The sequence below is a fragment of the Pleurodeles waltl genome, chromosome 12, assembly GCF_031143425.1.
Source record: "Pleurodeles waltl isolate 20211129_DDA chromosome 12, aPleWal1.hap1.20221129, whole genome shotgun sequence".
Classification (NCBI taxonomy): domain Eukaryota; kingdom Metazoa; phylum Chordata; class Amphibia; order Caudata; family Salamandridae; genus Pleurodeles; species Pleurodeles waltl.
This window is the reverse complement of record NC_090451.1, coordinates 212,834,980-212,849,860: the sequence shown is the minus strand read 5'-3', so window position 1 is coordinate 212,849,860 and position 14,881 is coordinate 212,834,980. Positions and strand designations below refer to the sequence as shown.

The 14,881-nt window shown below is 41.8% G+C and overlaps 1 protein-coding gene across 2 annotated transcripts in view; it reads left to right on the top strand.

Annotated features, from left to right (window-relative positions):
- LOC138267591 (sulfotransferase 2B1-like) overlaps positions 1-14,881 on the top strand; it is a 132,813-nt gene that overhangs the window by 94,679 nt on the left and 23,253 nt on the right. For both annotated transcript variants that reach the window (XM_069216654.1, XM_069216655.1), the window contains exon 3: positions 6,957-7,083. In XM_069216654.1, the coding sequence (XP_069072755.1) occupies positions 6,957-7,083 (127 nt within the window). The remainder of the gene's footprint in view (positions 1-6,956; positions 7,084-14,881) is intronic.

Here is a 14,881-nt window from a genome sequence, read left to right as displayed (position 1 = left end):
ATAACCTAAAATGGCAACCAAACAAAATAAAATATGTGGGGATCAAATTTGCGACCTCTTTTAAAGAGACAAGAAGACACATCAAGACTACTCTTCTTAACAAAGCAAGGGAACTGACTGACTCAAGGTCCCCAAAAAGTGCTACTTGGTGGAAGAGGATTGAAGCAGTTAAAATGCTTCTTGCTTCCCAAATCAACTTTTTCCTCAATAAGTTCCCCTCTAACACTATCATATCAAATTTCATATGGAAAGGCAAAAAAGTGAGAATTTCCCTCCATAAACTTCAAAGTGACAAATTATCAGGGGATGTAAATCTGCCTAACTTTCTACAATTCCAGACTGCTTTCCGTGCTAGACAGACAATCTGGTGCGTCCAACCTCCAACTACTAATTCCCCTCCATGGATGGACATTGAAACAGAACTAGTTTTTCCTTTCTCACTCATCAACGTCCTAACTACCAAAACAAATTAACATTTCCCACTCCTATCACATTATTTGAGGCTCTAATGTAGCTGCTAATCACCTTGACATATGTTTTACAAATAAATTAAAAAGATCAGAATATGCAAGCTTATGGTTTAAGAAGTCAATCAAACTACACCCAACCCTCGATTTTCTGAAAACGATGGGCCTTAGTAGGAATACTCTTTGTTAAAGATATCCTCCTCTAGTCACGCTATACCCTTTTCATCACTTGCCAAAAAATTAAAACTCAAGGAATGACCCTTGCTTTAATCACAACATGCCACATATACCCCAAAATAAATGGAAAAATATTAGGGGTGCGTTGCGAAAATATAAAATCTCCCCTCTAATTCAATGCAAACTCAGGATAGAATATATATATATATAGAATATATAGAACATATGGGGCTCTGGTACGCTTACATAAACAAGGCCTTTTAGACACAGACTCCAGCTGGCACCGCAATGCACAAAAAGGGGACCTAGATCACCTAATTCTTTATTACAAACACTTTCGTTCCTTTTTGTATAACTGAAATTACACTAAGTGATATCTTTAAAATCAAGATTCCTTTGACACACACTATTGTCTCATGAGGTATCTATGCAGAAACTAACTATCTCCTCCTCAGCACCCTTTCTTACTGGGACACAATGCTATTTGACTTACTACTGACTGTGGGCATTAAAACCATCCTTTCTAACCGAAGGAACTACAATAATATCTCATATCATACACAGTGGGCATGCTTTATCAGAAGTTCTGACAATATTATACATAACACTAATTTTAACAGCAACTCCTCCCACCAATTATAGTGTAAACTAGATACATATCTACAAAAAGTTAACCCTCCCTGAACACTTATCATACTAATCAAAACCTCAGTCAAGTTAAAATTCCTATACCCCCCTGTTTTGCTTTACTGCTGACTGAGCCAAAATAAACACGAGAGGAGTCGAAAAGATACTCTGGAATGCACCTCTTAATATGAAGAAGATATTTATTATATCTTTTTGCAAGGCTGGTGAAGGAAGGCCTGTATAGCCGAAAGTGTACTTTTAAAGTGTGCAGCAATGAAGTATGACCATGTACAAAGAATATTCAATTTATAAACAGCAAATATATACATGCAAGGATACAAGCACCTATACGGATATATGTATATATTCATACACAATGCAAAGCAAATAATTAATAAAAATGCAACACCATAGGGCCTGTCTGGTGCTTCATCTTTCTCCTGCCAGCAATCGTTGACCCCGGTTCGACCGCAACGAGAAAGAGAGATCTCTACCCTCACGGGAAATATATCAGGCATTCAACGTCTAAATCCTGATTGAGGTCTCTGAATCTCCCACTTTCGACCTGGGTCTCTTATTTACCTTAAACAAACAAGGAAAGAGCTTTCTATAAATACCCCTCCAGTTCTGTAAGAAGTATTCAAAGATGCTGGCTATTTTAGGTAAGCTTTGAAAGAAACACGTCGGAACTCAGCCAAAATCCCAAGGTATCTTTCCTAAAACTAAACCGTTCCCTGCTGTATCATAAACGTCATTCTAGTACATCCTTCTCTTGCTGACTGACTCCCCAACATTATGTCCTAGCCCTTCAGTGAGAAAAGAACACGCAGAATAGAAAACACGTGCATAACATGTTTTGTACGGAAAACTACTTGCACCTTTAACGTGACAGTAAAGCTAAGGCTAAGCTGAATACAAAATGGAGTCTGCAATTGGTGACCACTAATATGGCGGTGGACAGCTATGCCAAGTGCAAAGTGGTGCGACACGTAGACAGTGGGCAAAACACAAATATCACTACACACCCCCACTTTCTATTCTATCTATTTTTCTCTCTTTTCTCTACCCCCCTCACTATCATCCCTCCTCCTTTTTGGTACCCTCATTTATTTCAAACTTTTATGGGTCATAGACCTTCTTAATCTACTGGATCTTCCACGGATCAGTGTGCATTTTACCTTGTCTTAATGCTTCATGTGCCGTTCATTTATACTCCAAAACACTGTACTACTCTTCCCTTGTACTGCTTTAATCTTCAAGTAAAAACTCTTTGAAATAAAAAATTCGAATCAGTTTTCACTGTTCGAAATAGCTACACTTTTCTGACCTTATTTAATCCATAGTTTTCTATTTTGTTTTCACAAACACTGCTGGATTGCTAATTGGACCGCTTCATCTTAGCCAGATTTGGTGCAAACCAGTTAAACATTCTTGCTTGACTGAGATGCTGCCTTCTGCAAATGAGGCCATACAACTTTTTACCACTCGTGGTCAACCAGTCACAGCTTTGGGTTCTTGGATCCATAATGAATGACAGAAAAATAAGCGCCCTAATCCAATCGGACTTGATTTTTTTTTTTTAAGTTTGGACTTAGGAAGCACCCACAGGCGAGCAGTCCAGCTCTATCTGTTTTCCAATGTTTGTAAGTTTGATTAACAAGTAAGCTCAATTTGAGGCCCACTAAAATTATTATCCTAACACGAAAATCCTGAATAATACTGAACAGATTTACTCCAAAACAAGCATAGGCACTTCCTTGAGTCATGTTGAACTTTCATTTCAAGTTTGGTGTAATTTCCTTCAGCCATTTTTTCTGTAGCTCCATTCAAAAATTCCTACGGGAGTTAAACTCGAAGCTATCACTTTTTTGTGTCTCATTCCCACCATCATTTGATGAGTCTGCAGGAAAGGCGCCATGGTGAACGCAACTCGCATTTTGGGGAAGTTATGTGAAGATTTATTGAATGATGCCAAAGTTATTAAAAAGACAAAAAAAAAATTTCATTTGAAATTCAGACCTAACCACCATATATATATATATATCACATGTTTGGGTGTTTTTTCTTCACATAAAAACACTGGTTAAAAACCTATACTTCAAAGGACAAGAGTTTTATTTCACTCATATAACGTCATTTTTTTAAATTAACAAATTCCGTCTTTATCCAATCTGATATTTTTGCCTTCACCTAATTATTCTCTTAGGATGCAAGGGCATGACTTACAGTGAAATGTTTTGTGCTTCTAACCCAGCGGTAGACTTTGTGAATAGGAAAGCAATTTTTGTTTACATTTGCAGTGAAATTTGTTTAGCTCGAAACGGTGGTGGATGTTTTAGGCTGTAGACGTTTAATATCCAAATACATAGTTCTCAACACAGTATGCCATGGCAGAGCTTCATTCTTACATGGATGTTATCACAACATTTGATAGTTATCAGTGACGAGAGATTAAACGTGGGATCAGCAAATGAGAATAGAGCTGGAGGAGCTACAGAAGACTCAAGCCAAGCTCTAGTTAGATGCCTGGCTCAACTCGAGTTTCTCCTGGAACCTGAAGCTTAAAATAAGCCGCGCTTTCATGTGGCATCTCACACACCTTCACTCACTGTGGCTCGGTTATATCTTCACTCCCACCTTTGTGGGGATAGTGCATCTGGTTATTTCCATTTCTTTAAGCACTACAAACGAGTAGTTTTCCTTTTTGAGATGCTCTGTCTAATGTTAGGTTGTGCTCCCTTTCTCTTTGCTAAGAGCAACATTTTTGTGCAGTTTAGGTCAAGCGCACAGGCCCACTGCAGCAAATACAGGGTGCAAACTTTATACATGTTCTCACACTTCAGTCTTTGGGTGTCATTCGCATCACCTCTGGCCCTAATAGCGCCATGAGCATTTTTCAAACACTGGATGTGTGCAGACCAGGGATTTGTGAGGGGAGAAGAAACAGGAGATATTCTTGCTCCCGCTTCAAGCCATTCATTATAGTATAAGTAAATGAATACCTTTCCATAATAAGATGGCCTGTACTTCACCTGTGTTTGATGTAGATTTGTGTCCTGCGATCTATATCTTTTTAAGCTGCTTTGTTTTGCTAATCTTTTTAATTGCCATCACTTAAGTGCTGATCAGCTCCTAATGGTCTATTTTTATTGAGGTGTTGACCTTAACTAACGAGCATTGCCTTCCCTTATGCTTAACACTGTGCTTGTTTTTGAGAAATAATATTTGGATATCTAGTGTTAAATTAATTTACCACGTGTTTTGCTTTACTTTTGACTGAGCTAAAATATACACACTGAAAGGAGTTGAAAAGATTCTCTGGAATGCACTTCTTAATCTGAAGAAGACATTATAGATTTTCGCAAGCCTTGTGAAGGAAGCCTTGAATAGCAAAAAGTGTACTTTTAAAATGTGCAGCAATGAAGTAAGACCATATATAAATAATCTTCAATCTACAAACAGCAAATATATACATGCTAGAATCCAAACACTGACATGGATATATGCATATACATTCATAAACAATGCAAAGCAAATAATTAATAAAAATGCATCACCGTAGGGCCTATCGGGTGCTTCATCTTTCTCCTGCTAGCAAGCTGATGACCCCGTTCAACTGCGAGAAAGAGAGATCTCCGCCCTCACAGGAAATCTATATCAGGCATCCGACGTCTGAATCCTGATTGAGGGCTCTGAATCCGCTAGTGTCGATCAGGTTCCCTTTTATATCTTAAAAAAAACAGAAGAAGGAGCTTTCTGGAAAACCCCTCCCATTACGAAGTATTAAAAAATGCTGGCTAGTTTAGGTAAGCATTGAAAGAAACACGTTGGGAATTGGCCAAAATCCCAAGGCATCCATCACAAAGCCAAACCGTTCCCTGCTGTACCATAAACATCAGTTTAGTATATCCTTATTGTACTAACTCCTCCATATTATGTCCTAGCTCTTTGGTGAGAAAGAGAACTCGCAGAAATAGAAAACACTTTGCATAACATGTTTGTACAGAAAATTACTCGCACCTCTAACGTGGCAGTGAAGCAGTGAAGCCAAGGCTAAGCTGAATACAAAATGGAGTCTGTAACTGGTGGCCACTAATGTGACGGGCGGGCAGCTAAGCCAAGTGCGGAGTGGTGCGACACGAAGTCAGTAGTCAAAATACAAATATCACTACACCATAATATATGTATTTATTGTATATAGTGTACTAATTTTGCTCATGACAGAACTCAACATAAAACAATGTCAATTGTTGTTAAATAGCTGAAGACAACATCCACTTACAGGCTAGCTTGCTCAATGTTAACTCTGGGCTCAATTCTGAGCTTCCTCACTTTTGGGAACATAGACAAATCTTTTTGTTTCACAGAGCCTCATTTTTCTGTGAGCGACCTATATGAAAGCACTATGAAATAACTGGTTTAGTATGTGTGCTATACAAACACTACATTTATATATGGTTTTACAGGCAAAAATTAAGCTTCACGTATAACCACATTAGGCTTACAGAGTCCACAACTGAAGTCATAATCGAAGCAAGAGCCTATCTCAGTGGACTCTGTCTGGTGGCCAACAGAGCTAGGACCAACACCCACACAAAGAACGTCGAGATCGCTCTGGACTGCAACCTCAAAATAACAGCTCAAGTCAATACCATCACTACCTCATGCTTCCACACTCTACAGATACTGAAAAAGATTTTCAAATGGCTCCCAATCAAAACCCCGTAAGTGCACGCCCCGGTCACAAGGAAACTGGACTATGGGAACACGCTCTAAGCTGGGATCAACCAGCAACTTATCAGGAGGCTGTAGACCGTTCAGAATTCGAGGACCATAATCTTTCTCAACCTCCCACAGCCCAAAAACACCTCTCTTTTCCACGGACCTACACTGCCTGCCCATTCACAAATGAATACTTTTCAAATTTCTCACCCACTCTTTCAAGACACTACAGACATCTGCCTCACATACCTCAAAAGTTGCATCTGCTTTCACAGACCTTCTAGATACCTTTACTACCTGGACTCCTACTTGCCTATTTCCCAAAAATTCAAAAACCAGATACCAGCAGTCGAGCCTTCTCCTACATCACTCCTAAAGCGTGAAATGACCTGCCGCTACACATCCAAGCCTCCTCCTCAGTTCTTGATTTCCACAAGAAGCGGAAGACTTGGCTTTTCGCATAGTCACTCTTAGACCCAGGATTGCTAGACTCCCACTTGCTCAGTGCAAGAATGCCCTCAGGTTTGACAATGCACTTTACAAATTACCCAATGTAACATGACACATCCATTTCGTAGTTCACTTATGGCAATGTCGTCAGGGCATTGAGATTTTCTTGATTGGTTTCAAAATAATTGCTTTCAATAAATCTTCCTAAAAACTAAACACTAATGTTAAAGGAATTATTTTTTTTAACCATTTTTGTGAGTTATGTCTTTTCATTTTAGTTGCATGATTCATAAGTAAAATCTTTTTATGGCTTGGCTCTTGCAGCCAGGCCAGACTCATGGTTCGGCCTACAAATTTACTGTCTCACCCACATCTAAATGAGAGTATCCATTATCATACATGTCAATGCAAGCTCTTTAAAGGGACTGGAGGAAAATGAAAATAAGTAAGCAAATGTAAATCAAGCTTCTTCTCAATTGACTTTGTTCAATTGTTTTCTACTTTATTTCTCAGGTGATTTATGTGACCAGGAACCCGAAAGACGTGGCAGTTTCTTTTTACCATTTCCACAAAATGGCAAACTTCCTTCCAGACCCTGGGTCATTTGAGGAGTTTCTGAATAAATTTCTTGAGGGTACAGGTTAGTATCTATGGTTCCTCTGGGCACTCTCAGAGAGTTACAATTGTGGCTCATTGTGTCCAGTGGGTTAGTGTGTGTGTTGTGGGCCATAGAGCAAGGAAGGAGGTGGGCTGGCCGATGTTTGGATTGCAAAATACATCAATAATCAGGGTTGAATGGGACTCTGCCTCTGGGCCCCAGGGCCACTGCACCCGCTGTGCCAATGTAAGCTACACCCCTGACTGTGTCCCACTTACACCTTTCGTAACAACTTACAAACACATTCATCGATGCCAAGAGGGCTTAAGATCTGAATTTCCATTACTCATTGCATGTAAAATACACACAAAGTTTCAATTAGATGGATGTGTGTCTAAATAAATGGATCATACGTTTGAGGCCCTTGTTAAAAACACTTCAAGCTACATTCACCATGTTTTTTTCTGTGTAGTCACTTCTTCTGACATGGACAATTTTGTTGAGATATCCTGCATGCCTCATGACTGTTTGCTGTTCCGCTTGGTGATTTTAGTGATCCCACAATTTCAAAATGCCCTACTGAAATCCCTTAAGGACACATTTTGCATCCTGGGACCCGTACCATGATTTACTAGAATGCTAAAAGGTCGAACACTACACCTGGGATGATGAACCATCCAAAATCACACATCTAATGGATAGCTTATTGTTCTTTTGTTAGCCATTAACTTGTGGTCCTTGCCTACTGCCTAAACCATGAATAGATTACTGCACAGTAATGATAGTAAATTGGCTGATCACACCATGAACGTTCATGTCCACATATGGCCAAGTGAGATAAGCATTAGGCAAAGTTGAATTTATGACAACTGGGAATCCTAGCTCAAAGAGATCTCAGAGAGAAAAATGTTTTGGCCAGGGCAAATAGAAATATGGCCATTTCTAAAGGATGGCGGGCCACTCTCCCTATGGCTAGAGTGATAAAGGCTTTGCCGACATAGCTGCATTTGACCAGTCATATCGAATGTTGGTTGCATTTTCTCCCTGAAGTCCACTATGCCAGAGTTGCAAACTGATCAGTACTACAAACAAAGCTGGGTCTAACTTAGATAAAAACGAAACCAAGGTCCCACATATGCTCTAATACCCTATGTAACAGCACTTAATTCTGTAGGAGTAATAGGACATTATAAAGTAGTGGTAGCTGGAAGGAACATCACTCCCTTGGGGTGAAAGATAGGTTTTAGACGAGGTCAAGTGAATGATATCATTTATATTTTCCAACCTTTCAATAGAGCAGTTTCGTTTTTTGTGCCACTGGGGTATAAACATATCCCGTCATCCTGTGACAGATGTGAATTAAAATTCTGTAGTATTCATTTGGCCCCACGCAGAGGTGTATTGGAGTGTTGTCCACTTACAGATGGGGTTAAATATGGTGGTGTTTACTGACTTTATCGGGGTGGGGGGGACGTATGTTTTTTTTTTTTTTAAGAGTAATGGAGACAAGAACATGATGCAGTGCATGAGACTTACCTAAAGGTGAACGTGAGAGACCCGGTGCAAGATGTACGTACACTGGATTTCCTAAAAGTGGTTGCAATTTGTGCAATGACTTATCAAATCCAGTACTATTTTGCACACTGAACTCTGTACTAATAGGTCGATGCACAAAATACCGGATTGCAGTGGGTTGCATTTAGAACTACCTCATGAATATTAAAGTGATAGGTTGCAAATTGCAACCCATTACGATTCACTGCCATCAGAGGGATGGTTGACTACTGGGTTCAGTAGACCATCGTGTCTCTGCCTTTTTTTTTTTTTTTAATACATGTAGCCCATTTGGCTTAAAGAAAAATAGGATGTGTTAAAAAAAAAAAATAGAGAAAAGTTTGTAGAGCTATTATTGAAGAATAGACAGTGGTCCGATGGACAACAAACAGCCCACTCCTAGAAAGTTTTTTTGGGCCATTTACAAATGGAAAGGTATCCCCTGGGAACCCCTTCCCATTTGCGAATGGGTTACCACCTCCTTTGAGGTGTCTATCAAACATTATTATTTTGGGACTGCACATTAAAGAATTGCTAAATGGGTTTAGTACATTTGAAACTAATTTTCGTGTCCCAGACCCTACGAATTATCAAAAAGCAGGGTGGTCGACAAGAAAATGTTTTAGCACATCTTCCCTTGACTCTGATAAGCGGACTTTGTGGAGGAATATTTTGATCCAGTCAAAGGCTGAGCTTGAAATTCTAGGGCATATGTACAGTCTTAAGTAAGATGCCATTGTCAACTGTGTATTTTCTGTAGATATATGGAAGACTATCAGTGCTGCTAGGTGATCTGTGTCGCAAATGCACATTTAACATAGATCTCCTATCCAATTCCTGTTTGTCCCACTTGGGATGTACAGTATTTGCCAGGAGATAGTGTGAAACAGCCACCTAGCTTCATTTTCGACTCACTCTGTGAGAGTTTTGAATTCAGTACATAACACCTTCTGATATAAAGAAGCAGTAATTTGAACAACGAATATATAAATGATGGGTTATCTGCAGTCAGGATTATGGCGATTAATGTTCATGCACATTACATTGATGACCCAAAATCCACACAGAAGCAAAAATTGCATTTGAGTTCATAGGTATAAAAACAGTGTGAGAGGGAGTGATGTTAGCACCACTACCAGAATTATATAGAGTAAGATGTTAGGCCTCAATGAGTGGTTATGATATCAATTTAGGTGTGCTGAACTTAGCTGTCACTGTAACTAGGATGCTAGGCAATACAACTAACTACTCGTCGGATCATTAGATCTCACATTGGACTGAATATAGATATGTGGTAGGACACTGCAGTTTTTAGCTGATTGTAAAACTTGATCATTCCCTTGATTTTTGTTAATTTGTGACTAAAACTGCACGTGGTAGGACACGCACACGCAAGGTACTGTGGTGGCTATTTCACACTGTCCAGAGCAACTGTGTAAAAGAGAGCTCAGAAATGTGTGAAACAAATGTGGGCATGGTGAGTCAGCTTGGTTATTTAGGAAGCCTTTAACATGTAGGTAAGTAGGGTATGTTTATTGCAGAATTTTGGTATCTTCTAATACGCAACAGATATTTGGGAAAAAGAATTAGCTAAGCTAATAGGTCACGCCTTTGTGACCCACTAACTTTGCCAGTGGTTTATAGCCACACCGCACAGCATCCACGATGGCTAAAGTTGAAAAAAGGAAGAAAAAAAAAAGCACTTCGACGTAGATGGTCATGCCGTTTTCTAGGAGCGCGCACATGCCAACAAAATGAAGCAGGCAAGTTTTAGTTGCTACTCTGAGTTAGCTCAGTAAAAAAAAAAAGGTGCAATACCATGTTTTTAAAGTGGGAAGGTGCAGAGAGCGGAAGCAATATGGGAATGGTGAAGCAACACAGACGAGTGCGGCAAGGCGAATGGTGAAGCAAGAAAGAGGAAGGAGGTGTGTGCGAAAGCAATACATGAGGGGACGCGAAAGGGAGACCACATCTTGGAATTACAAAACTGCTGCTAGACAACGTGTGGCAATGAGAGGAATACTGGCCTGTTTGACAAGTATTTAGGGGGCAAGTGATATTCAAGCACTGTTTTTCATATTGACCGAAATATACTGGAACAGCTAAATGTGTATATAGACCAAACAGATCCGTTCTAGATAGAAGGGGCACACAAACCTATTTCAGATAGAAACATTAAAATGTCAAAAGCCGGATTTGCTTTTAGCAACATCACATAACAGATGGCCTCTCTATTGGATTCTACAAGGCAGTGTGCTAAATGCTATCTGCTACTATAGGTGAAGAGGCCTCTGGGGACGGGTGCTGTACAGTCATTTTGAAAAGTTTTAAGTACAGATTGATTAAATGTAAGCAACCTAGTGATGTGTGCTTTGTATAATCTGTTGTCACTAATTAGACTCAAATATACGATTTTGGCCAGAACATTTTGGATTTATCCCGGGTAGATCCCTGTGCCATTATCTTCATCCACTGCATCTGCTGAAGCTTGACTAATAGTTGTGTATTTCATGTGAGATGCAGAGAAAGCATTCCATTTTTTGCCAAACAACCTGTGACGGGGTAAACCCGATCACCGCGAGACAGGAGGCCGGAGATGACGTGTCGGACTCCTCTAACACGTCATCTCCGCGTCTCCCTGTTACCGGGGAGACGCGTCCCGAGGGAGGCCGGCGTCAGGACGTTACCAGGGAAACCTGGATAGGTTTCCCGACCCCGGATTGGCCAGAGAGGGACGTCGTCGCCGATGAAAAGCCGGTGGAGCCGGAAAGAGAGAGAAGGAAGGAGAAGGAGGAAGGAAACGGAGACGACGGAGAAGAAGACGGAGACGACGGAGAACGGAGGGAGACCGAGGCAAGGGACCCGACGGCAAGCGCAACGAGAGACCAAGAGAAGGAACACCACCTGGAGGACGGAGAACTGGAACCAGGAAGCCGTGTTGAACCCTACCGCAGGGAGGACCACTTCAACGCCCGCCACGGCCCCGGAGGGTCGTGGCTCACGAAGGTACGGTCCTACTGGACCAATAAAGGGTGCACGGCAGGGAAGGGGACTGGGGAAGGAAACTAGGGAAGGGGTAGAGGGTAAATGGGGAAAAGAGGTGGGAGGGCACAAAAGAAGCACTAAGGGCACAATAACACGATAGTAAATTAGGAATAAGCACTTCCCTCTGTTCCACACAGACACCCACCCCTCCCCTTTGTTATCCACCCCAGTCTAAGAAACTTATTAAGAAAGACGTATCTCTTAACGTCCCACTTACCCTCGTTTTCCTCATTTCCTTTTCCGATATCCTCATGGGACGTCCGAGAGACTGACAGTACCTCCACCTAAAAGAGAAGAAAGGGGAAAGACACAGCATTTCCAAGAAGAACTTCGCAAGAGACTAAGAGCAACAACAGAACGAACTCCCACTTGATTTATTTATTTATTTTTTGTTTAGAGAACAATAAAACACTTACCTGAGCACCATAACTTCTTGTTTCAGTTGTCCTCATCTCGTTCGGTCTGTCACAGTGGTGTCAGAAGTGGGATACCTTAGGGGCCCTACGACAACCGAACAGAGTACACAATGAGTGACAACCCTTCCCTCGAGGATATGATCAAACAACTAGCAGAAGGACAAAGACATTTGCAGTTGGTATGGGAGGCTCATCAAAGGGAAGCAAAAGAGGACAGAGAGGCTTTACAATCGGCCTTGAAAAGCCAGGCCACCATTCTTGCCAATAACCAGCTGGTACACAAAACGGCCATGAAAAAATTAACCGAGACCATTGCCACTAGTAAAGTCCACCCGAACATTCCCAGCTCAGTATTGCAGAAATATCAAGAGGGAGAAGACCCAGAGTCTTTCTTTACTAACTTTGAAAGGGTGGCGTCGTCAGCTCAATGGCCTGAAGAACGCTGGGGACAATATGTTGCTCCACTACTAACTGGCCTCTTACAAGCAGCCTATCAGGCCGCTAATCCCGGGGGTCTCACGCCCTACAAGGATATAAAATCCAGTATTTTGGAACGTGTTGGGCATGATACTGAATACTACCGGATGAAATTCCGCAAGGTCAAGTGGGGACCAAATGAGGACCCCCGGACCTTTTATTTCCGGGTAAAAGATTTGGCCTTAAAATGGTTGGGGCCTATTGGCGATAGCCGTGAAGAAGTGATACAAATCATTATACTGGAACAATACTTGGATGCTCTACCCTTAGCCACAAAACACTGGATACGACAGCATCCAAAAGTAGACACTAACACAGCAATTGATTTGGCCTGCGCGTATCATCGCTCCTCCGACATACGAGGTATACCACCACGGTCCAACATAAAATCAGCCTTGCCACCTGTAAAAACCCTCCCAAAGAATCCACTGGACAATACCGTTTCCCGTAGAATCCCGGAAGGCCCCCCTGTACAGGGACCCCAATGTTACCACTGCGGGGAATGGGGGCATATCGCCCGTATGTGTCCTCAGAAACACGAAGGAGGTGAGCCGATGGAAATAGGGGTTACAAGGCGTAGGGTCCTATGTACAGGGAAAGGTAACCACAAGTTCAAGCAGACTGTAAAAATCAATGGACGGTATGTGTGTGCCCTCGTTGACTCCGGGTGCAGTCAGTCCGTAATAAGGGAAGACCTGATAACCACTCTGGGTTCAGAGACAAGACAGTGGGTACATATTTGTTGTGTTCACGGGGACAAGAAGCAATACCCGTTAAAATTACTACAGATAGAATGGGGGCCCTACCGGGATAGTCTCCCGATGGGGATAATGCCAAAATTGATCGAGGATTGTATCGTGGGAACAGATTACCTTCATTTTCAAGAACTATTGGATCAGGTTAGAGCCTCTAAAAACTCACAGGACTGGTGGGGTGAAGCCCCGTTTGCAGGAAGTCCAATTGAATGTCCAATAACACGTAGAAAACTGACCCGAAGGGACAAAAGAAGAGAAAGAGAACAGTTCCGAAATAGTACTAGTCAGAACACCATAAGAGGATTGGTAGCAGAAATCCACGAGGCACCAGTCAGTTTTGCTCAACAACAGAGAGAAGATCCCTCCCTATCTCACGCCTGGAGAACTGCAGTGTCAGAGGAAATGGATGAGGTGGGTCCCTACTTCCTAATCAAAAATAATCTCCTATACCGAGTAAGCACCACACGTACCGGGGAAAAAAGAAAACAACTCATAGTACCCGAATACTATAGGGACCACATCCTTACGCTCGCTCATAACCATCCGGGAGGGGGACACTTTGGGAGGGACAAAACTGAAGAATATCTCCTCAGGCGATTTTATTGGCCCGGTGTTTTTGCCAACATAAGAATATATTGTGCTCAATGTCCCAGGTGTCAACTGACTGAGCCAGGTAAACCAAAAAAAGCACCACTCATACCCCTCCCCATCATAGATATTCCGTTTAGGCGGATAGGGATGGATTTGGTTGGACCCTTGGTTCCTTCTTCAAAAGGACACACTTACATACTGGTCATAGTTGATTATGCTACCCGATACCCAGAGGCTATTCCCCTGACCAGTATGACAACAAAGACCGTAGCCCAGGCGATGATAACGGTGTTTTCGCGTCTGGGATTCCCTCAGGAAATACTCACTGATCAGGGCACTCCCTTTACGTCCACCTTGATGAAACAGGTGTGTAAAACTTTAGGCATATCTCAGATCAAAACATCCGTTTATCATCCTCAAACGGATGGTTTGGTCGAACGATATAATCGTACTATCAAAACGTTACTTCGAAAGATTGTGCACGACACAGGGAGAGACTGGGATCAGAAATTACCGTTGGTGTTTTACGCGATCCGAACGCACGAACAGGCTTCCACGGGGCATAGCCCATTCGAGCTAGTGTTCGGGCGACAACCGCGTTCCCTTCTAGACATGGCGGTAGAGGCCTGGGAGGAAGAAGCCATGGAGGGAGGGACTCCATTGTTGGAATATGCTCATAACTTGAGAACGCATTTACAGGGATTATGGGACGAGGTAAAAGACAATATGGAACAGGCTCAAAGAACCCAAAAGCATTATTATGATAAGGGGAGTAAGTTAAGAGTTTTCCAACCCGATGAACAGGTCTTAATCATGCGACCCACATCCGAACATAAATTGCTTGCGAAATGGCAAGGCCCCCATAGAATCATACGAGCCGTCTCCCCTGTAACTTACCTAGTGGAAATAACAACCAACCCCAGGAAAACCCAAATATATCATGTAAATCTTCTAAAGAAGTGGGAGACACCCAACACTACCCCAAGAATAGTTAGCCTTCTG